This window comes from Numida meleagris, chromosome 1 (assembly GCF_002078875.1).
Source record: "Numida meleagris isolate 19003 breed g44 Domestic line chromosome 1, NumMel1.0, whole genome shotgun sequence".
In the NCBI taxonomy this organism is placed as follows: Eukaryota; Metazoa; Chordata; class Aves; order Galliformes; family Numididae; genus Numida; species Numida meleagris.
In genome coordinates, this window is record NC_034409.1 from 38,527,379 (window position 1) to 38,549,649 (window position 22,271).

General features: G+C 39.7%; 1 protein-coding gene across 6 annotated transcripts in view; it reads right to left on the reverse strand.

Moving 5' to 3' along the window:
- The window catches only part of OSBPL8 (oxysterol binding protein like 8), an 84,942-nt gene that overhangs the window by 47,798 nt on the left and 14,873 nt on the right, over positions 1 to 22,271 (reverse strand). For 3 of the 6 annotated variants that reach the window (XM_021385218.1, XM_021385220.1, XM_021385219.1), the window contains one exon: positions 9,314 to 9,417. Coding sequence is in view for 3 of the 6 variants with exons in the window: in XM_021385219.1 (XP_021240894.1) it covers position 9,314 (1 nt within the window). In the remaining 3 variants the exon portion in view is untranslated. Of the gene's footprint in view, positions 1 to 4,146; positions 4,184 to 8,091; positions 8,262 to 9,313; positions 9,418 to 22,271 lie in introns of those variants that run through there. The other 3 variants (XM_021385216.1, XM_021385215.1, XM_021385221.1) reach the window with 2 other exon arrangements.

Genomic DNA, 22,271 nt, shown 5'->3' on the forward strand with positions numbered 1-22,271 from the left:
TTTTTTTTTACTTGGTTTAACTAGTCACAAGAGAGTTGACCGAGGAAACAACTTGCCAGGTCAAGCTATACTAGCATCCCAGAAAGCTAAGATGAATGAATGCATACATAACATCAAAGAAACGCATCTTATTAATAAAGATCATGAGGAGAATATATCAAGGGAAAGGTTTAAAGTGGAACAGTTCCTCTCCTTGAACCTTATCAGTTTGAAAAGGACTTGTCTGATCTCTTCTAGCTATGTGTAGCTAGGGAGTCATCCTGTTTATGATGTTCATACTTATCCTTAAGCTGCACATAACAGAACTGTAATCTGTCCTTAGGAACTAGATGTATGGACAAAAAGAGATTAGAAGAAAAACAGAATATGCATACTAAGCAACATTCTGCCCAAAAGATTGTGGCTTGTAATGCTGCTCACTTTAAGAGTTCCTAAGCTTTCCTCAAAATAGTTTTAAAAGTTCAGTAAAATATCAGGTCAAAATAAATAAGTTCAATTTTCTAGATAGAACCTGCAGGTATAGAGGCCGTCTTCTTAGGTTCATTACTACTATTGTTACAGTAACTCAAATGTGCTTTTTGAGCAAAGACTAAAAAACCCACAAGGCAGTATGAGGAATGCAAGGATGCTAAGATACCTCCCTGTAATGTTTTTCAACAACAGGTAAACCATCTAAAGCTCTACTCCGGATAAATTATACCATGACTGCTGCTCAAGAAAAGTGAGGATAGAAAGGGAAGCAAAAAGCTCATTTTCTTAGCTCAGGGTTCAAATGTGTCCCTTTTTAACCTTTTACAGAGGTTTTTCCAAAGTTTTTTTTTTTGTTTTTTTTTAACTTTCAAGATGCAATAATTTTTCAGATGATATTTGCCTGTAGTTTGGTATGTAAGCAAGCTCTGCACTCAAGTTCTACAGAAGCATGAACTGAATTCCATGATGTTAACTCAGCAACACCCATAGCAAGCTTTAAGTTCCCCATTTGAAGTCATGCTCCTCTGTCAGCCTCAGCCTGCAGACTCAGTTTGGTCTTGCAAAGACTGCCAGTACTGCCAGAAACACTTCTTCCCTATGAAAGAAAGGTTATGTATCGCTCAGTATATAACATTGGGAGCACAAGCCTGGAGCTTTAGGCTGAATTTCTTAAATCAAGTGTGCTTTTCAGACTGTCAGTCCACCACTAAACTGTGTCCCCAGTAACACAACCGTTACCTGAGGGATGGGACAGTGAATAAGATTACTAAGGAGATTTCATCCTTTTTATATAAAGGATCAACTAATGACCTAACTTTTTAAGATGCCAGTCCTGTGTGGAGCCAAGAGATGGACTCAATGATCCTTGTGGGTCACTTCCAACTAAGGATATTCTATGATTCTATGGTTGGCAATCTATGTAAATATAAACCTTAAGCATCTAATGGCAGGAGCTCTGGAGACAGAAACAAAGAAAACTATTTCAAGGGAAAGGAAAAAGTACACGGGAATGAGATAGGAGGCGAAGTTATGCATGTAATGAACCTCAGTTTTTAAGATGTCATCAAATCAAACACCTAACACTTGGAAGCAGATCTTTTATTTAAGAGGGAATATTTAACTATTACATATTAATAAATAGCTCAGCAGTTTGGAGAGGCCCCTTGGCTGCTGTTTATAGTTTCTGATGGACTGATTTTATGAATGCTATAAAAATTTATGGCACATACTTAAATTATCCATTTACTGACTATGCTTGGTGGTCCTGTGGCTAATTTCTAACTCATTTGAAATCAGAAATGATTTTAACCTGGAATTTCAGTAAATTCACACACACAAAAAATAAGTTTATCTCTCAGAAAAAGAGCAATGGTCATTTACTCTAGCGTCCTGCTCACTTTTGAAATAAAAGTTAAACATGAATGAATAAATGATGTTTGTAGTCAGACATGTATTACTTCTCCTTTGCCCAAAATACCAAACTGAAACTTCCAGTTTTAAACTTGTGTGTCCACATGGACCTGCAGTAAAATCTTGGCAAACTAATGAACAGCTCTAAGTCTCAAAACCCACACTCAGCTTCTGAGTAATCTTCAAAGCACTCACACTTTCTAGAGAGTGAGGTCTTAGCTTCTTAAATCTTTATGGCACGGAGATCCAAAACCTGATTTTTTTAATATTCCTGGGGCACGTCACTTAATTCTTAGGTTTCATGTCATCTTTGCAACTTGAGAAATTGATTTAGTAGATACATACTCAACATGTGCATCAAGTAAGATACAATAGCATTCCCAACCATTTCTTCCACTCAGTGGCCTCGAAGTGGTTACATATTTTTAGACTTTATTTGAGGCTTCAGAGTATTCATCCAAGAGAGAGAAGATCTTAGTTCATCCTATCCTTTACCTGAATGGGTTTAAACTCATATAATCTAACTCCTTGAAGCTAAGCAGAATGCTATTTTAGAAAAAAAAACCTATCAAGTAGTAAACATCAAAGCCTCTTTGTGAATCTTTGGAGGGGCACATTTGAATACCAACAGAAGTATTAGAGATGATAATTCATACTTCATTCTGTTTCTCACTACTAGCCATCAAATTACTAATTACAGATTGTCAGTAAGATTTATGTATCAGAAGAAATACAAATTGAGGTCTTTACAGCCAATTTATTTCATCAGATGAAGTAATGGAAAAACATAACTGAAGTGGTAGATTGCCAATTCTTCTGTTCCATAATGAGCATATCAAAGTGCCTTCACACTTGAAAACAGTACAAGGACATGAGATACAGGAAAAGGTTTATTCAAATTCAGTTCTGCATTAGCTTTTACTGTCTGAGTAGCAACAGTAGCTCCACTTACAGAAAAATCAAGAAAGTTATAAGTTGGTAAATTAAAAGTATTATTTAGGTAGTTATTTTAGCAGTAAGCTTTTAAAAGCTCTGTTTTCAGGAATTTTCTAGCAGCTGGCATGGTTACTTCTTTTATTGAAAAAAAAACTTGAAAAATAACTTCAGAATGTGGGAAAAAGAGGCTTCGGAAACTCTACACATGCACATGAGTACACTCTCGTAAATGTCAGCTTTTCAGATCAAACATTTATATAGCACAGCTGTCTCATATTTTTTCAAAGAATCACAGAACAGATGAGGTTGGAAGGGATCTCTGGAGCTCATCTGTTCCACCCTCCTTGTTCAAGCAGGTACACTTAGAGCAAGTTGCCCATTTTTACATTAGATTGTCAGTTTTTTTGCAGTCAAAGTCTGGGAGACTTTTTGTACCTCCTATCTATGGCTTACAAGAAGACACAGAAGCTATGGATGCCATTAACTGTGTATCATCAATACAGACAAGAGGCCAGCAGCAGCCTGTACATCAATCTGCAATTCAGATATAAAAACCTCAAATAAGTTTTTTTTTGTACATCTATTATTACAGAAAGGAGCAACATGTATTAATTTGAAAAATGAGTGGTTGGATGCTAAAATAATTCTTTCAATTGTCAATAAGATAAATATTTAAATGATTAAATACCATTTTCATATTAAGAATGTGCCTCATCAAAATGTGTTCTTCGTAAGAGTAAACCTCTAACTGGTATGGGGTAAATGGACAGCCCACTAAAACTAATTGAAGTCACAGCTTCTGCATAGTTTTTTTTATGAAGGAGAAAATTTGTGCCTGTACCTCTCCCTTCCTCACATACACAAACTCTAAATCCCAGGCAAAATTACTCTGCCAATCACACGATCACACTGATGCACATGAACCAGTGGCACTAGTCAATCTTCGACTGCATGCTCATAAACACACAGAATTTTTCTCTACTGAAACAGCAGAGTCAATCTTTGAGCATTACAGTATATGCACCAGTTGATTTCTGATGATTTACTGAAATGATTTATTGAAATTAAATGAACCATATAGCACCATCAACAGAAAAGTGCAAAAATAGATTTGTTTCTGAACCACTATTTCCATGTCTTTATTATCTACACTACAGTAACTTTACATGGATTTTTTTTCAAAACAGTAAATTTTCCACTATATGTCAGCTTCTGGATTTGAAGACAAAAGAAAACCAAAAATTCAGCCTAGTGGCTCATTTACAAAGAAACAGGCTACCTATTATGCACGTGTGTCCAAAATACTGTAGTAGAGGTGAGTTCACTTACTTGATGGTCCATGGGAGTCTCTGTTATCACCATGATGCTGTGTACACATAGAATTGAAGAACGAAGAACAGCAAACAAAAAGATCCAGGCCAGGAAGAAGCAAGTGCACAGAAGCAGCAGCAGCGGGAAAGAAGAAGGACAATGAAAACAGAGTTAGTTCCTGGCTAAAATACAACATGCACCTCAATACCAAAGGCAAGACCTCAAGAGACTTAGCAGCTTAGAAAATTGAAGCAACAAAACTAACAAATATGCTAATAAAGAAGCCATTAGAAGCCATCACTGTGTATGGTTAGTGTGCATGGTTAGCAACTGACCCAGCTGCTAATTCTGAGTGGAATCTCTCACTGCTCCTACGACTTGATATATAACATACAGTAAGACATTTCCAGCTGAAATGTTTTCAGAAGTTGAAATAACACAAGACTTATTTCCAAAACTGATCCACTTTCAGACCGGTGTTTCGGAAATAAAAAAGCTCTTAAAAGATAATCTGTGCAAACAAGCACGAAAGCACTAACGCCATATCCAAGCCTAGTGGCTTCGGCAGGCAAACGCCAACTTAGAAGCCACATTCTGTATCAAAATATATCCAAAGAACTGATTTGCCTTAAAAAGTTATCTTCCTCCTATTGAGATACATCAAATATGGCTACTACAGGAGAACAATCACACACTAACAGTCTGCACACCTTTCTGACACTGGAATTGGAATCTCTTAAAAGTCACTACTACCCAAAGCCACAATGGGCTTAAGATCCCACTTTGCTCAGCACTGTACAGACAAGGTAAGTTCCACTCATGTCTCAAAAGGTTTACTACCTTTGAGACACACAAAAAAAACAAAGAGGTGAAAGTCAGCACAAAGATCAGCATGGACTTCCATTTCCTTCCTAACACCAAAATAAATCCAAAAAAGCTGCACCTACTACACCTCAGACAAAAAACCTTTTGCTCCATTTCCATAAAGGAGAAAAATCTTTGCCCTGTTTTAAAGAGCATTCAGTTTTGCCTCTCTGTTATCAGGACTAATTAACAGCAAATATGAAAAAAAGTAAAAATCTTAGCAAGCAAGGAGACTTGTTTTACACTCCCAATCTTAAAACACAGACTTTTATCCCTCACAGCTCCTGAGAGGCGTTAAATTGTCATTGCATGTTGCAATGTAAAATGCGCAAATGTAAAATATTGCAAATAGAATTCTGGAACTGCAGGACAAATCATTGGAAAGATGAGGGAACACTTCTTTCATAATGCTGCACTTCATGGAAAAGGATGTGATTGAACATGAGGAGCTGAAATAAAGTGCAGTTGTTAAACAGCCTTCTGCCCCTTGTCAGACCCTTTAGGTCAGAGGGAAACACTCCTAAAGGAAGCCATGAACTTACCAGGCAGGTTTAAGTACCAGCACATGAAATACATTCAAGAATTCAGTGGCTTTCAAGGTACAGCTTTTTAGCAACATATTGCAGACTAGGAGAAAACTTCTGTTTGGATTGCAACTGTATTACCCTATGCTGTTTACAGACTGAAGAGCATTACTGACAAGAGAGCAAGGAAAAAGAGCCTGCAGTAAGGAAGATCCAGCAGCTGACTGAAAGACTGGGAGCACCAATGTGCAGTGCTAGTCTGCTTTATTTCACACTACAAGTTGGAAAGCAAGAGAACAGAACTGGAAAAATAAATTATTAACAGGCACACAGATCAGAAGTTTCTGATGCTCAGACAGCATGGCTGCTAACAGCGCATACTTACGCATTGAAGAAACACACAGAAAAAGCACAGCAGAGGGTTCTGTCTCACTGCCTGCTTCCCAAGCAGTTTGACCAAGATACAACATGACACCACAGAGCAGGGCAACCGGTCACCCGAGACGATGCAGGGACTTTTGCGTAAATATTTTAGCATTGCCTGGTTAATCCTATGCACTGGTACAAACAGCTCCCATGCCAGGGACTGAAACACAAGCCTGGCTAACTCTGTCCTTGATCTTCCCCAGTAAACATTCTGTTTACACATCAAACCACGTTCCTTGCTGGTCAGCGGCCCCTTCATTAGAAAGAGCTGGTCCTGTGCATTTGCCTAAAACCAGAGGAATACGTTTCTGAACACGATGCAAGACATTAAAATACTGAAATGAGATTATTTCAGCCAAGAAGACCTCTTTATTTTCCAATAGCCTACTGCACCTCAACGATTTGCAATTCCTATCCCTGAAGATCAGCAATTCCAACCCCTCAGGAAACAAAAAATGATCATTTTATTACCTCAGTGACTGCTTGGAAAAGAATGCCCTCAGGGCATTCCTGCTCCTCATCTCCCACGATTTTTATTTTAAATATAGAGAATTAAGAAAAATCAGTATATACTTATTTCCAGAGACACAGCCGTTGTATTTTCACATTTACTTAATTGATGATAAGCTTCAATTACAGAGTAAATCTTCTGACAAGGGAGGTTCTCAGCATTAAATGATTTAGTTAGTTTCTGCTCAGGCGTATTCAATTAAAAATGTTTCTACCAAACCCTTCAATGAAGCTCAGCCCTCCTCCCGGTAACATTTTAGCTATTTAAGACTAAGGAATGAAAACAGCAACACAGACCACCTCATGAAACAGTGGGAGTAATACCATTTTCATACAAAAGCTGCTCTATGCTTCAGAAAAGCATTATTTTTAGACATTCATTTCTCAGGGATAAAGCTTATAAATAACTGTCACTAAGCCTAAAATTACATCTGCCAACTTGTCCTATAAAAGAAAATCCTTCTCCTGCTGAAGATTAGGCAAAAGCAAAAGCGAATGTCATGCTAGCATGCCTCAGTCTCGCACTATAAGAGATCAACTTGTTACAAATATTTATTAGACTTACAATGTAAACCTACAACTAAATTCTTAATAAGAGTTTGAATGCATACTTTAAAGCCGGATTAGAATTTTTACCCTGCTGAAGACAGGCATTTTCAGGAAGCAGTCTTTATTTCATATATATCACTAATATTAATCATGTTGCAATTAAATTCAGGACCACTAACCCATCCTGCAGAGCTGATCAGTAAAAAGGGCCAATAAACCATGATTTGAGGGGAAATAAAAAAGGTACTCTGACGCCTGCTGATGCATTTAAATAAAGATCAACTGTACAACTTTATACCAAATGCAACTTAGTTATAAAATACATGCCTTGGTAAAACAGTAGTTGATTTCAAAGTTGTTAAAAGTAGTAATTAAAAAATAATCTTTACAACGAATATTCCCATGAAATATCTTGCATTCTGTGCTAATTAAGCTTGCTTAAATTATTATTTTTCAGAAAAAATGGGTAAAAGCAATTCTCAAACAACAAGTCAAACCAAAGTATTCACAGTATTTTGCACTACCTTACGTGTCAAGATTATGAAAAAAAAGTTTGTTGAGGTGTCATAACATTTGTGCTTGGATGCATTAACTACCTAGGATATGCATTTCATGTACAACTTTTCTCCTTAGACTAGATTCTGGAAACAGGAGCTTACAATATTGAGTTCTGTGATCTGTTCTGTTTTAATTTTACATGCAGGCTAAAAGGAACACACACAAAACCAACCCAAACGAGATTAGAGAGCTGAAACTTTTAAAACCAGCTTTTCAAGTACTTCTTAGAAATGCTCCAAAGAACTTAAACTGTGTAGCAAAACGTTCACAACTCAAGTATGTTGTGAATCGTACAAATGGAGCTTAAAAAAATATCTATCAACAGACTGAGGCTAAAAATCTGGAAAAAATGAACGATCTCAAAAGGAGACTTATTAGTAAAAATAAATAAAATCATAGAAGAACATATTCCTGATTTGATTCCAGATGAGGCCTATTGGCTTCCAGTGCAGCAAACAGTTTTGCTTCAAGTCACGCACTTCCCATATAAATGTTCTAGAACAAAAATTGACCACTGACTTGAACTACTTACTGATAGAACTCAGGCTTAACTTATCCAGGCTTATCTGGAAAGTGTGATACAAGATGATCACTTTTACCCCAGTTTGTGCTGGATCTGCCCAACTTCAGATTTCTATGTAGTAAAATGTACGCAGCCTCACTTCAAGACACTTTTTTAAGAAAACACGCTTTTGTGAAGGCCTGTCACAAAAAGAGAAGTAGCAAATTTCAAGTTACCTTCAACTTTACAGCGAACTTTCTTCTTAAGACATAAGGAGCACAACAATTGAATTGGTGGTATATTTTTTTTAAATAAAATATCCTATTAGAGAGTTGACAGATGATATTCAAAGTGCATTGTGCATGGGATGTACACACTTTTGTCCTGCAAAATCCAGGGAACTTTTTAACTATAGAAAAAAAACATGATTTTTTTTTTTAAGTGCACTATAAAATAATCTCAGAATGATTGTCTCAAAATCATCACAAGTGTTTTATTACTGCTTTTATTTTATGACATTAATACTTCATGTGGCAGTTGAACCATCACACACACAAAAAAGTTTGTTGCTAATGAAGTGTTAAAGTTGATATTCACCTCAACTTACAGAACCCAATTTTGCCTTCTGGAGGCAGCACTCTGTATCAGAAAACAGCTTTGGAAAGAAAATATCATTTCCTACTTTAGTTATTAGAGTGCTTCCACATAACTTAGCTTGTGGAAAAATTAAGTTCTTAAATAATTCTGACAGCCTGATGACGAATAAGTGTCACTGTACCCACTAGCTCTTCCTGTTTTTAACTTGTGCTTAGAAAGAGCTGGGAGATTCACTACTTCAGAAAATTTATAATCTGCACAGATTACCAAATTTAATACCTGAAATGATCCTGCAAACATATCATTACTGCTCCTCCTGTCTTTTCTGCCCCTCATTCCACCAAGAAATACTTTATTTGTCCTCTTGTCCATAGTAAGTAGCTAGTAAAGCGTTAACGAGTGCGACTGACAGGAATATTTTTCTTTTGGGATTCAGATGCACCAAGTATCGAATTGAATAGCCAAGCATTTCTTGACATCCAGCCCTCTTGCCATTAGAATCTACCAAATTATGGTTGATAGGACATAATGTTCATAATGCATTTACCAGAAAGTATCTACTCCAACAGAAGCAATTCAAACTGTCTAACCCTTCTCCTTGGAAAAGTTTCTTTGCTTTCATTTGAATACATGAAGCCACATTTAAGTTACTCACTGAATTTCTGTCAAGTTCCCCATCAACCAGAACGGTCTCCATGCTGAAAGAGCGTGCTGCGTCTCTCCTTCAGCTACAGTTCTTCCATCTTGCCACTCAACGTCCTGGAGACAAAAAAAAAAAAAAACAGTAATGTCCACTGTCTGAAATCCATTAAAAATCTCTCATATTCTCTCTTAAAAGAACAAAGAGTCTTCTACTGTACACACCCTGTGTTATGGTTCCTTGCAAAATGAACACACACTACCTATAAAACTCAGCCTTTTAGGAATGAAGGGAGAGGTCAGCTTCTGATAAGATGCCCAAAACAAAAGCTATTCCACACATACTCCCAGAGGCAAGCCTTCACATTTAAGCACACTTGCAACAAATGAGGCAGAGTAGTGCTGGAAAAACGTAAGCGAAATATATATATACATATATATAGCCAGATAGAGGGAAACCCTTCGTTTTTCCCCTTTAGTCTTCCTTTGTTCAAGACCTCAGCAGCAGCACACCCTGCAGACACAAGCAGACACATACATGAGCTGCTGGGGTATACAGACGCTATTCTGGAACAGGAGAAACATAGAGCTTCTCAATTTAAATGTGTAAACAGCCACATTTTACTTTGTGGAATCACAACAGAGAAATTAAGTTATTCAAGCCAACCAGCCCCCTCTGTGGCACGTCTGGGCATTCAGCTCATGGTCACTGCCCTGGAATTTGGCAAACAATGCCTTATTCTCTTGATACTTCCTATTTGCTTCTCTGACAGAGAACAGAAGCTACAAAAAACCTTGGTACTCACACCACATTTGAAGTCAACAGCAAGACAAGAAAAAGGTTTGGAAAGAGAACTCAGTGGGAAGACTTAACCATGTGCTTAGTGGGTTCAAAGAGGGAAGCAGATGAAGATGTGATGAGCACAGAGATGCCCACCTCAACCCACGACTCTGCCCCTCTTTCCACGGCCTCAGCCAGGAGACAGAAGCAGAAGTGAGGGCTGCAAGCCAGCCCGTACAGAACAGAGGAAGGCAGCATCCCACGGGAGAGCAACCAGCTGTCCCAGCAGCCTCAAAGCACACTCACACCGCCTGCCCTCTTGCCAGAGCAAGCAGTCAGCAGAGCATTAGCCCAAGGACACTTTCTTCTTCCTTTCTAAGGAGGGCTAGGCAGGAAGAAGCTGAGTCAGAAGCCAGATGCTGAACAAACGTTTGGGCAAGAAGAGGAGCATGAAGATGGTGGAATTTTTTTTAAGCTACAGTATTAGCGTATTGTTCTTGGGGTACACATGAAGCCGCAGCTTCAGCTGAAGCAATAGCAAAAAGAGTAACTAAGCAGAGAGAGGAAGGAGGTCCCACAGCCTTCTGGAAGCTGGAAACTGCAAGAGGACTGGGAGAGGAGATGGGAAAAGAGGAGTGAGGGAGCATGCCAATCAGGCCCTGCAGCTCCAAGCCTGCCTTGGGAAATACACACTCATGGAAGCAAATCTCACTACAAAGAACAAGCATTTGTTCAACTGTTCCATTATTACTATAGTTTTTGTTCTTGTATTACATAAAGCACATTAGAATTAAAACTCCCTTAGGCAGAACTAACATACCATAGCAAATTGAAATACTAAATTACCATAACATACTCCACTGAAACACAAAAGAAAGTGATAACTTTTTAAAACAAAGTCATAGTCTGCCATTGTGCTAAAGAAATTGCAAAGGTTATTGTTCTCTCTGACTCAGTTTCAAGAACCAAAGAAGACCTTATTCAAGTACCTCAGCAAGTGCTGAGTAACTGGGAAGTATATGCCTGGATGTTTTCATTTACATTAGAAACACTGTCCATTGGAATGGAGATTATTATAAGGGATTCACTGATATTACTGAGGTGAAAGATAACATTACCACGGACAGGAATTTATCCCAGCAGCTTTACTTCCAGGAGCAGCAGGTACAGCAGTGCTGCCTCCCCAGTGGCAGACAGGGTGCAGACCACCGAGGCACAACTGCTTCATGCCCCCGGAGGCTGCTCCTTTTCATCTCTTCACCCCACGCCCGTTCGGGGCTCTATTATTAGCAGGCTATGCAGCAGCACCAGGATGGCTGCACGCACATTCAATTTACGGAAACAGTAAGCACTCTTAAACAGGATGAAAAAGGAGCGACACGGCAAACAGATGCACACACTGATACCTAAAGCAGTTAGTCAGCTGTCTGAGTTGCATGAACTTGCCACCAAGCTCAGTTATCCAAATAAACAGATCTTTCCTGACACAGGAGCATTCACCCTTAAGCTGTTTTAAACAGATCTCTATTTTTACCAGATATCTTTGACTTAGGATTTTTACTGGTAACACTCCTGGTGCGTTCTGGTTCTGTCTGTCCACAAAACTGCAGCCACTTCTTCATCTTCCCTCATTTCAGTCCCAAGGGTGGTACCTGTGACACCTACCCTAATGTCCACTTTGTGGCACTCACTGCCTTTCGTAGTGGCCGGGCAGCAGCCAACCCAGCAGAGCCCAGCTCACTGCAGAGGAGTTACAGGGGAGGGAAGGCTCTGCCTGCTCATGCTGGAACACTCACAAGAACAGAGCAGGTGCAGAAGTGGTTGAGGACTGCACTCCCCCACGTTGTTTCACTGACCAGCAGACAGTAAGCTACACTTATTTCTCTTGGCAAAATTACAGATGTAAGGATGAGGGAGATTTATTTTTCAGCTGCAGCCAGGTCACTGTGAGGGTGCTTCCAAGAGTGAGTGCAGTCTTCTCTACTTCAAGTAATCCAAACTTTAGGTTTGAAAATACAACTCCAATTTTAAATCACCACCTTCTTAGCTTTTGGGAGGCCTTTATGACATGCTTTTGCTGTTCTCTCCACGTGCACTAACACCCGCAATCTGGATGTCCGCCTGGTTGGTCAGCTTGGGTGTTTTAATTTACGGACGTTCCCATTCCATGATCACACCTCTTAAGAGATTAAATGTTCAGAAGAGCTCACAAACTGAGATTGTTTCAAGATAAAGATATGGTGATAGCCCAGCTAATCCCGTTTCTTTTATAAACAACAGATGCAAACAGGCACTTAGAAATGTACTGCTCATTTTGAAGCAGCTGTAACAGTTAGACAAATCATGCTATAAAAATAAGCTATTTCTCTTCAACTGTGAAAATAATCTAGGGTGATTAGCTCAGAAGCATACATTTCAAATAAAAAGGAGATCCCACGTAGCACATGACCAGCATGTCATGCTAACACCTCTATTTCATTTCCAGTGTTTGCTTGCTGTTTCATCAGTAGACCAAGTCATTGGAATCTTTGCAGGCTGTATGATTTAGGTAGGTTTTAGCTTTGTCCTTAAGTGCTCTCACCCGCAGTCATTAGACACCCCATTTGCACTGTGCTGCTGTTCCCTGATCTGCTGTAGTATCACAGTTTACCCTCCAACACAGTAACTCGTAGACAAGTGCGCAGCCCCATCTGTGACCCACTAATGGGCTGCAGCGAGTGCACGCTGAAATGGATACCGAGGGCTTCTCTGGCCTGCCCACGGGGGAAGCATTCTCCAGGGCTCTGACCTCAAAACAGACCTGCTAATCTGTTGGACACCTGCCTTCTTTCTTTAAGGTCCACAATAAGTTACTGCACTTCAAATGCCCAAGATGGTTATCAGCTAACAGTAAACTCTAAATTTTGTTACGATGACACAGGTGTAATTACTTGACTTCAAAGATCACCGCAGCAACAAACACAGACAGGCACACTAGCAAAAATAAAACCTAGCTGTTTGCATTGGCATCAGGAAGGGTAAGAATTGACCTAAGTCTTTTCTGCAGTCACAGCAGCACCTGAGAAACACTCCACAGGGCATCACAGAACGATTTAGGTTGGCAGGGCCCCTGGGTCCATCTGCTCCAACCCCTGCTGAGCAGGGACACCCAGAGCAGGGTGCCCAGGCCCATGTGGCTTCTGAAGATCTCCAAGGAGGAGACTCCACAGCCTCTCTGGGCAGCTTCTGCCAGTGCTCTGCAGGAGCACAGCATGAAAAGTGCTTCTCGGTGATCAGAGGGAACCTCCTGTGCTCCAGTTTGTGCCCACTGGCTCTTGTCCTGGCACTGGTCACCCCGGAAAAAGCCTGGCTCCATCCTCTTTGCATCCTCCCTTCAGGATCTCTAAGAGAAGAGGTCTTCTTCAGGCTGAACAGTTCCAGCTCTTCCAGCTTTTCCCTTCTCTGAGGCCCTTTGCTGGACTCTCACCAGTATGTCTATGCCTCTCTTGTACCGGGGAGCCCCGAACTGGGCACAGCACTTCAATTATGGCCTCAGTGCTGAGTGGTGGGGAATGATCACCTCTCTCGACCTGCTGGCAGCACTCTATTGCAGCCAAGAGCATCATTCTCCTCCTTTGCAACAAGGACATGTTGCTCCCTCACAGTCAGTTTGGTGTCCACCAGGATCATCAGATAGCCCCATGCAAGCAGCTCTTAGGTGTGGTTATCAGTGGGTTCAGTACAATAAAGTCTGTATGAAAGCTTAATATGGTTTCTCAATACCTTGAGAAAGGCATAGGTGCTTAAAAAAAAAAAAAAAAAAGATAAATTTCTTTAAAATTAAGAGCTAATAGGAAAGGATGAGTTTTAAGAAATCTGAGAAGTCTAAATCCTAAATCTAACCAGGGTTATCAAACTAAGGCTCTCATATAATCCAATTATCGTTCAGCAGCCATAGGACAGGGAGAAGGTACTTTCACTCTGATCCATGCAGCAGGAGACATACAGGAACACTGAACTCTGAAGAAGATATACATCTCCCATCTGAGGCTGTCCGAATTCAGTGCACCAGAAGAAATACAGCACCCTGGATGCAGCGCAAGACCACACACCAGCTCTTTCAGTTCTTGAGTACACACACTGAGTATGCTCTATTAACAAGCTACAGATCAGGCCGGCTTCTTGCACAAAACACAATGTCACCGCATGCCACGGACTGCATGCTTGCTGACACCAGTTCCGAGAAAGCAGAAACTGAAGCTGAGTTACTGGTAAAAATGGCATCTGGCCAGAAAGGTCAAAAGTGAGTAGAAGACCATGTTAAAAGAAAAAAAAAATCACATTTTCTTCAGCTACCAAAGTAAGCATATTATGCAGGCTAACAAGAATTTGCAAGAACTAGGGAGAAGTTTTACTCCGCAATTCTGTAAGAGATAAATTTGTGAGCTGAATAAACCCTCCAGTTCCATGCCTCTTACTGTAAAGTCAGGCCAAATACAAATGCTTGACAAAACTAGTGATAATATAGGGGAAGTTGTATGTGAATAACTGCATGGTTAGCTCTGAATCACAACATTTAAATCCTCAAAGTTTAAACACCAAATTCAACAAATGCCTCACATGTGCCCCCCCGCATACGCTATGGGCATTTAATGTTTTAAGTCAACAAATACACTCTTTTGAAATGCTTCTTTCCACTGTGAACTTCATCACCTGCCTTCTCATTTCCTGAATAAACAGCTCACATGCAAAGAAAGCTCTTTCCTCTGTTTCTCTATTGCTGCTTTCGGAAGGAACAAAACAGGAAGGGTGAAACGCTTAAGAAAGACTTGAAAAAACTCTCACCTAGAAAAAACTTGGAAAGTAGATGCACGGTTCTGATAGTTCAGCTATACTTTGTTAGTGGTAGAGGGCAATGAATGGATAAAGAAAAGGAATACCAGGCTTCTGAACAGCCACTGCAACTTTAACGAATTACTAACTTAAACAGGCGTCCCACAGGCAAACTTGTTTTGGTTAAAAAAAAAAAAAAAAAAAAAAAGCTAACACCCTCTCAGAGCTTATGTCAGGAACTGTGGAACTGTTTTGCCATTCAAGCACACTTCAAAGCTCCCCAGCCTGTGCCAGCCTTCCTGCGGCACATTTTGCATGAGTGCTGCCAAGATTCAAAGGAATTGTTGGTCTTAATGGTAAAAATGGCTATTTCTTCACATAAGGGTGTCTAGTTATCGGAGCATTAGTCCCATTGCCTCCACAAGCCAGTTTTATCAAGGGCTCAACCTAGCTTATGAACATAAGAATGAGAGGCATTACTATTATTATTTTTGCATTTACTAAAATTGAAACAGAGAACATCTATGAGGCTTCATAAAATATTCAAAGGACTTGTCCTGCTGTGTTGTGATAATGTAGGGAAAGACTGAATCAGACCTTACATAGGCGAATCTAACATTTTAATTTTACATCTCAAGATGCTGCAGCACCAACCAGCAAAATAACCAAGTGGATGCAAACTGACCTTAGAGCAGATACAGTTCTATCACCACTAGCATTGTTTAAAAGAGATTACATTGCTCAAGGACAGCCTTTGTTTGAAGAAAAAAAGATGGACTCCGACAAAGTGGTTAGACACTTTTTGAGCTGTTTTCCTTTCAGAACCCCACCCTGGGACACACTGGCCTTGTGTTTCTCCTGCCCAAAGATGACAAGCTAGAAAATGTTTTAGAAGAGTGACAAGTTTAATCATTTTAATTTTAGGGAATCCTGCCTTTCTTCTAACAGTGTTAGAAATTCTCATTCCCAACTGTAAAGTTACTGCTAATGCCACACACACATCTAGCCACCCAACTCATGTTCACCTTGCTAGAGGCTGGCATTAGAAGCCAAGACACTCTCAGTAATACCACCGTGCTGTGCTGAGAGGACAGCTGGTATTTCCCATGTCTTCTTACCTTCCATTCTGACACCTGTACGCGGCTGCAGCAGGACAGCCCCTGCGGTCACAGCCGAGTGAGTCTCCGAGCTAACGGGCCCTCCACACCGGGCCGCTCTGGTGGCTGCTTCCAGAGTGGCCAGTGTATGCAGGAGGCGCTCCCAGCCCACCCCAGCCACATTATGAACACTGCTTTAAACAGGCAGATCAATTCAACAGGGCTACGGCAAGCGACTTTGTGCACGCCTCTCTGCTTGTATGTCCAGCATGGCAGCGGCACAGAGCTTCAGCCTCAGCCACGTTGCTTTATGATGTGGGCTCTGCTTACAGCCATGGACCTGCCCAACGCTGGCTGCAAAGCAATGAGGAAACAGAAGGACTCGAACCACAGGAAAATAAAAAGCAGTGTTTTTGTGAAAGGTTTTTCTGAAATGAAAAAGAAAGGTAAGTCAGCTGAGATGTTTCCATAGACAAGATGGACAGGGGACAGAACATTTCCTTCCATTTCTGATGCCAAAGTGGAATCAGTTGCCGTTCTGATAAACTGAGACAGATCTGAGTTTCCTTTGCACGGAACTTTCCAAAACAAAAACCAGCCTTGTTTCTCCTAAAAGGAATATTTTTTTGTTGGTTTTCCTTTGACAGACATTACTGTCAGGTACAGAGCCAAAGCATTAAAAAAATGGACGCTTACTTTTCCGAGCCTATGAAAACCACTTTAATCATATTAAGACCTGAAAAAGCCTCAACAAGGCGATGCTGAAAGTCTATTTTAATACTTCAAACGAAGAAAATACTATTTTCAGTGATGAAACCCTCTAAACATCTCAGTTACAATACAATCATAGATACAGAACTATTTTATGGGTCATGCGAAAGCCAAGAATACCATCAACTTCATAAGGAATAAAGCTTCAAAGAAAGCTATTCTGGGATTACATGCAATTAATCACAAGGAATCACATTACTGCAGAACAGCTAATTGCCAATTGCACGATGAACTGTGACTAGATGAGTGCTGTCTACCTCATGGAAATGAAAACATGACAGCTTAAATGGAAGTTTCAGAACTCGTGAAGTGGCAGCAGCTTTGCTTGGGCAGTTAGGCACTGTCAGGACCATGTCAGAAGCTATCGCAGCTGAATTCCAGTGTCACTTCTCTCTGAGCTGGCTCAAGCAAACACAAGCAGGATGCCAGTTTGTAACAGTTTCAGAAAGCATAACTGGTCAGACAGTCATACAATATATTTCGCTTTCTAAGAGTTAATTTACAGTTTTAATATGAATATCAAGCATTAGAACACGTATTATTTATACTCCAATACCATCCACGTTTTAAAAAAAATCTGTACTGCGGGAGTATGGACAAGAACATTTTTCCAAGTCTGCCTCCAAGTTGTTACATGATCCTTTACTTAAGGAGAGTCATCCCCTTTTCTCACCTACAGTCTCTCATCCATCTTTGTGGGAGTTCCAGATACCTCAAAAAATAGGCAGTTCTCTTCAAAAGAAAGCAAGCTAATCAAATCTCTCTCAGTACACTCTTGACAATGGATGCAGATCCAAAGCAACTAAAGAAAATTCAGACTATACCACAGTCAGGAGTATCACCCAGCTGTAAAGGCCAAAGCTCAAAATACGCTAAACGTACTCAACTTCAAAAGTAACCAAAAAAACCAAGCATACACACTCCTTTCCAAAGAGCATAAATGTGGAAGGAATCAACTAGAAATGAATTACAGTACCGTATGTTCAGTTGTACATGAGGTCCTTCCCAGCAACTAGAGTGACTAACCAAAAAAGACACCGATCTTTACTTTACTTACTGTATCTCTTAACTAACAGTTGTCAGTGTTTGACTGCAAGCTCCTTAGAGCACACACTATTTCTTTGTTCTATATCTGTATGCTATCAAATTCAAGGCTTCTCAAGTTCAAAGCAATCTAAATGGTTAATTGTTGATTAATCAGGGAGCTGAGGGAAAAGAATCATCTTAATGCACATTACAGCAAAAAGAAGAAAACGAAATTCATAAAATGAATAATATTCCTCCAAAATTGAGTCAATGTAAAGTTTTAATCTTTCCCTTGCACCGTGTATTTTGCCACTTCTCAGAACGGAAAAGGATGACAAATCCATTTTTACACTTTCTTTTAAAAATATATTTTCATCCCTGTTAAAAGGGAACTAAATGTTACAAAAAGCAGGTGAAGGGGTGAGTGAGTGGTTCCATGTAGTGAAAAACCCTCAAAATGATGCTTAGCTGACTCACTAACACGTGCCCAACAGGAGTTCAATGACTGTAACTCTGAGCATGCTGCCATTTAACTACATTCATTTAGAAATTCCACTGGAGTCTGACTATGGTAAAGCTTTTTTTTTTTCTTCTCTCATTAGCAAGCACTGTTAAGGAAAAGCATTAATATGAAGAGAATAAAACAGACCATCCATCTTTCCTCATCCAGAGCTACCAATGACCTACCAGTACAGAACCACCTTTCTATACCAAGGACTTAGTTTAACCACTAAGAATTGAAATCAATTCTCTGGATGCTGCTTTTAGGAACCATAAACAAACTTCAAGGGACTCAGTTAAGATCAGCCACGATCCTAGCTTCAGATCTAAACTGAGACACAGAAAGTCAATGAAAGATGTAAGCCCTCTTTCATGCTTTTAGCCTCAACACAAACAGATCTCAGCTGAGCTGTGCATAGCTGCAATCAGTTACATTGCAACTGGAAGGTTTTCATGAGACGGATGATCTGCAGGATTAAACATGGTGAGTATTTCAAACAGGAACCTAATGTTCTCTGGTACAATTTAGTTTTCCAGATCTTAGCAGCAGTGTCTCTTCTTGATATTAAAATAGAGTCAGTGACATAAGAGACGGCCTTCCTTTGGGTATCTTTAAGCCAGTTCTAGACGATAGTTCCTACAATAGAATTTAAGAGCAAAAGGTCAGAGAAGTGCATGGCAAAAGGAAAAACCCTAGAAACTGTAACTTAAAGTAGCAGCAGTTCAAACAAGCAGTGATAGCATCTCACTTACGCATCATGGTTTATTAAAAAGATTTAGAAAGTCTAATTTAGATTTCCATTCTTTATGCCAAGGTTTTTTTCTTTGCCTAATTAAAATAAGTTGATGCACCTAACTTCTGGGTTTTCATATGTCAGTGCTGTCCTATCTGTTTGCAGTTTGGGATCTGTCATGGGTTGTGGGTTTTTTCTTTGTTATTTTTTTTTTTTAAGTCATGAACACATATTTCAAATAGCCTGTATACAAGTTTAGCAAGGACTAATGCTTTTAGTACTAAACATTCAAGCTTGTCTTTCTGAAGCTACTGAGCAACTTTGATTTGGAAGAGCTTCAGGAATTTCATACATCTTTTAGTGACAGTATGAACTATGGCACTTAAACAATATAACCTGGTTTTGTGGTTTAACCCAGCTGTTCGCAGTGGGATGGGGGAGAGAGTCAGAAAAAGGCAAAACTCATGGACTGAGATAAAGACAGTTCAACAGGACAGAAAAGGAAGAGAAAGCAATAATGCTAACAATAATAATAGTATATACAAAAGAAGTGTTGCAGTTGCTTACCACACTGTGGCATTCCAGACCTTGTCAAGTTACCCAGCTCTTAATTTTTGGACAGACCTCCTGTTTCCCTATCCATTTCTATTCATTAAATTGCCTGCTCCCCCATGGAATTTCTTTAGGTGATGAGAAGTACTGAGTGTTCCATGAAAGCAGCAATGGAAGAGATAAAAGCATAATCAAGTGATGACGTACTTGCAGTTTACAACCCTCAGAAATCAACTTGATATTCCTGTTTAATGCAAGTCAGGCAACTGCTCATATTGTTCACAACAAATAACCAACTTACATAAAAACAGCTTTTGCCAAAGGTGAAGACAGAATGCAAGTCTTTCACAGCTCAAAGCCAATCCTCAAGCACAGAAGTTAAATACAATTGTTCCCAAAGCTACCCAATTCTGAAAAGCAGGATGTTTACTGTTCCCATTACTAGGAGGAGATCCCAAGACTCAGTAGCAACAACTTCACAACATTATCAGAATACATTCAGTGTTCTCCTTCAGGGGTTTATGCAGAAGATACTAAGTTCATTCAAGCAGAAAGAAAGTACGTGTCATGGTTGGGATAATAGGGTTCTGTCCCTTTACAACCTGAGTATGGTTGCAAGCTTGCTTTGTGATGCACAACCAGGAAAATGAAGCCTTGACACTTCCTTGGAAGTTCTTTCAAATGCTCCAGAGAATAAAAAAATAAAGAAAAGAAAGTATTTATTCCATTCAGGGCCCAAGGAATCTTGAATGGACAAGGCACCTCCTCCCTCCCTTCCATCTAGTCTACTCTACTCACAAAGTGGGAATTTGGTCTGCCATAAAATGGATTAATGGGGTCATCATTAGCTAATTAGCTAGTTAAGCAACATCAGAATAGCATGGTGCAGGTTTTGAAAGATATCTTTCAGTTTGGAAGGCCAGAGACAGACTGAAGGCAAACACAAACCCTCAGACAGAAGGCTGCAATGCTTGCGAGCTCCAGTAAAATCTGTTTTCATCAGTTCTTAATCAGTTTCTAATAGCATGTTATTGTTTAGTTTTATATACAAAATTGCACCCAATACTGAGATAACATTAGCTTAACTACCACGATAATATTAGCTTAAAGCAATCCGATACCTGTATCTCTGCCACAGCAGTTAACTACACCTGGAAGTGTCACATTACACTTTATATTTCCTTGACGGGCACTCACACATGTACTTTGAAGTCTAACATCAAGGAAAAGAATAAAACACTAATTTCCATTCTTTATTATGCGAATTAATCTAGGTAGCAACAGTTGAGGAGTCAGAGACATAACAAGAAACGTGTGTCCCGAATTAGGCATAGCCGAGCTTCCATTTCCTTGGGTGTATACGATCTCCGACATTTATTTTCAAACACAGCACTGAGATGTCAGAAGGAAAACTGAATATATCAGTTTAGATTCCCTGCAGAAGTAGCTACATATCTGGAAGTACATGTTTCCAATCATGAGCTATGCTAAAGGGACAGCTAGAAAATTCTAGCCTCCTGCATTCTCACTCCTTTGCTGAGAGCCCAGACTGAGTATTCAAAATCAGTGTTCAGAAACACAAACCAGACGAGTTCAGCAGATGTATTGTACTCTGATTTCTCTGAGATGTCTCATAACGTGCTTTCTTTTTCCTCCAAGTTGTCATCAAAAAGTAAATGTAATATTCATTTTAATGAAAGTAGCAAGCTCGCAGAGCCCTTTATGCTCAAGACCATCTTGGCATGTGTAACCTTTCCTAGGAGAAAGTATTTCCTTCCTTCATTTTGCAGCCCTCAACACAACTCAGACATGAACTGCCTTCTCATCCTATTGATCACGGCTTGGGCAAAAAAAATCCAGAAGATAAATCAGTAGTTCTTGATGCTATGTCGTGTTTTACTTCCCCACAGTAGCTTTCAGAAAGTCTCTAATGTTCATAGATTAAGCTTTTCTTTCTCATGTCTAGATTATCTGCTACACGCATGCAATATGGAATTACGATCTGGTCACTCTAGGTATGCTATTAACTTCATAAATTCCAGACTTTCATTCAATGCCATTTAAAAGCACTGACTGTAAAAGAACCAAGACGTTTACCCACCCAAACCACCTAACCAAGACAAACACACAAGTATTCAGTAATAAAAGCCACTTGCCATCCCCCACACCATTAGTTCTGTGCCAATACATCATATATAATGAGACTGACTGTTCGCAAATGCTGATAAGCATAATTAACCTTCATAACCCCATCTTTGGCCTTGAACATTGAAACTGAATTCATCTTGAAAACCAATTAAAATGCTAAGTAGCCTATACACTTTGGGACTCGAAAATGGCATACTGCATTCAATAAAATTATGAAAAGTATAATTGTCTCCCTGGCATCAAGGATTTGTTGGTTGTTTGAGCAAAAGTCTTAACTACATCACATTTTTAAATAACTGAAGAACTCTTCAGATCTCCATTAAAATCCTGAAACATTTAAGGTTTATGCAGGGATACAGTTCTCCAACCTCAACAAAACTGAAGGTTTAACAGAAAAAAATAGGCAAAGAAACAAAGGAAAGAGATGAGTTAAGTGTGCGACTAGGTTTGATTCTGCCTTTTTGTGCTTATCTGTAATGACAGACATGAGCTGTATCAATAGGGGCCAGGGCTCGTTCTCAGCTCACACAGCACACTTCAGATTTAGCTTTA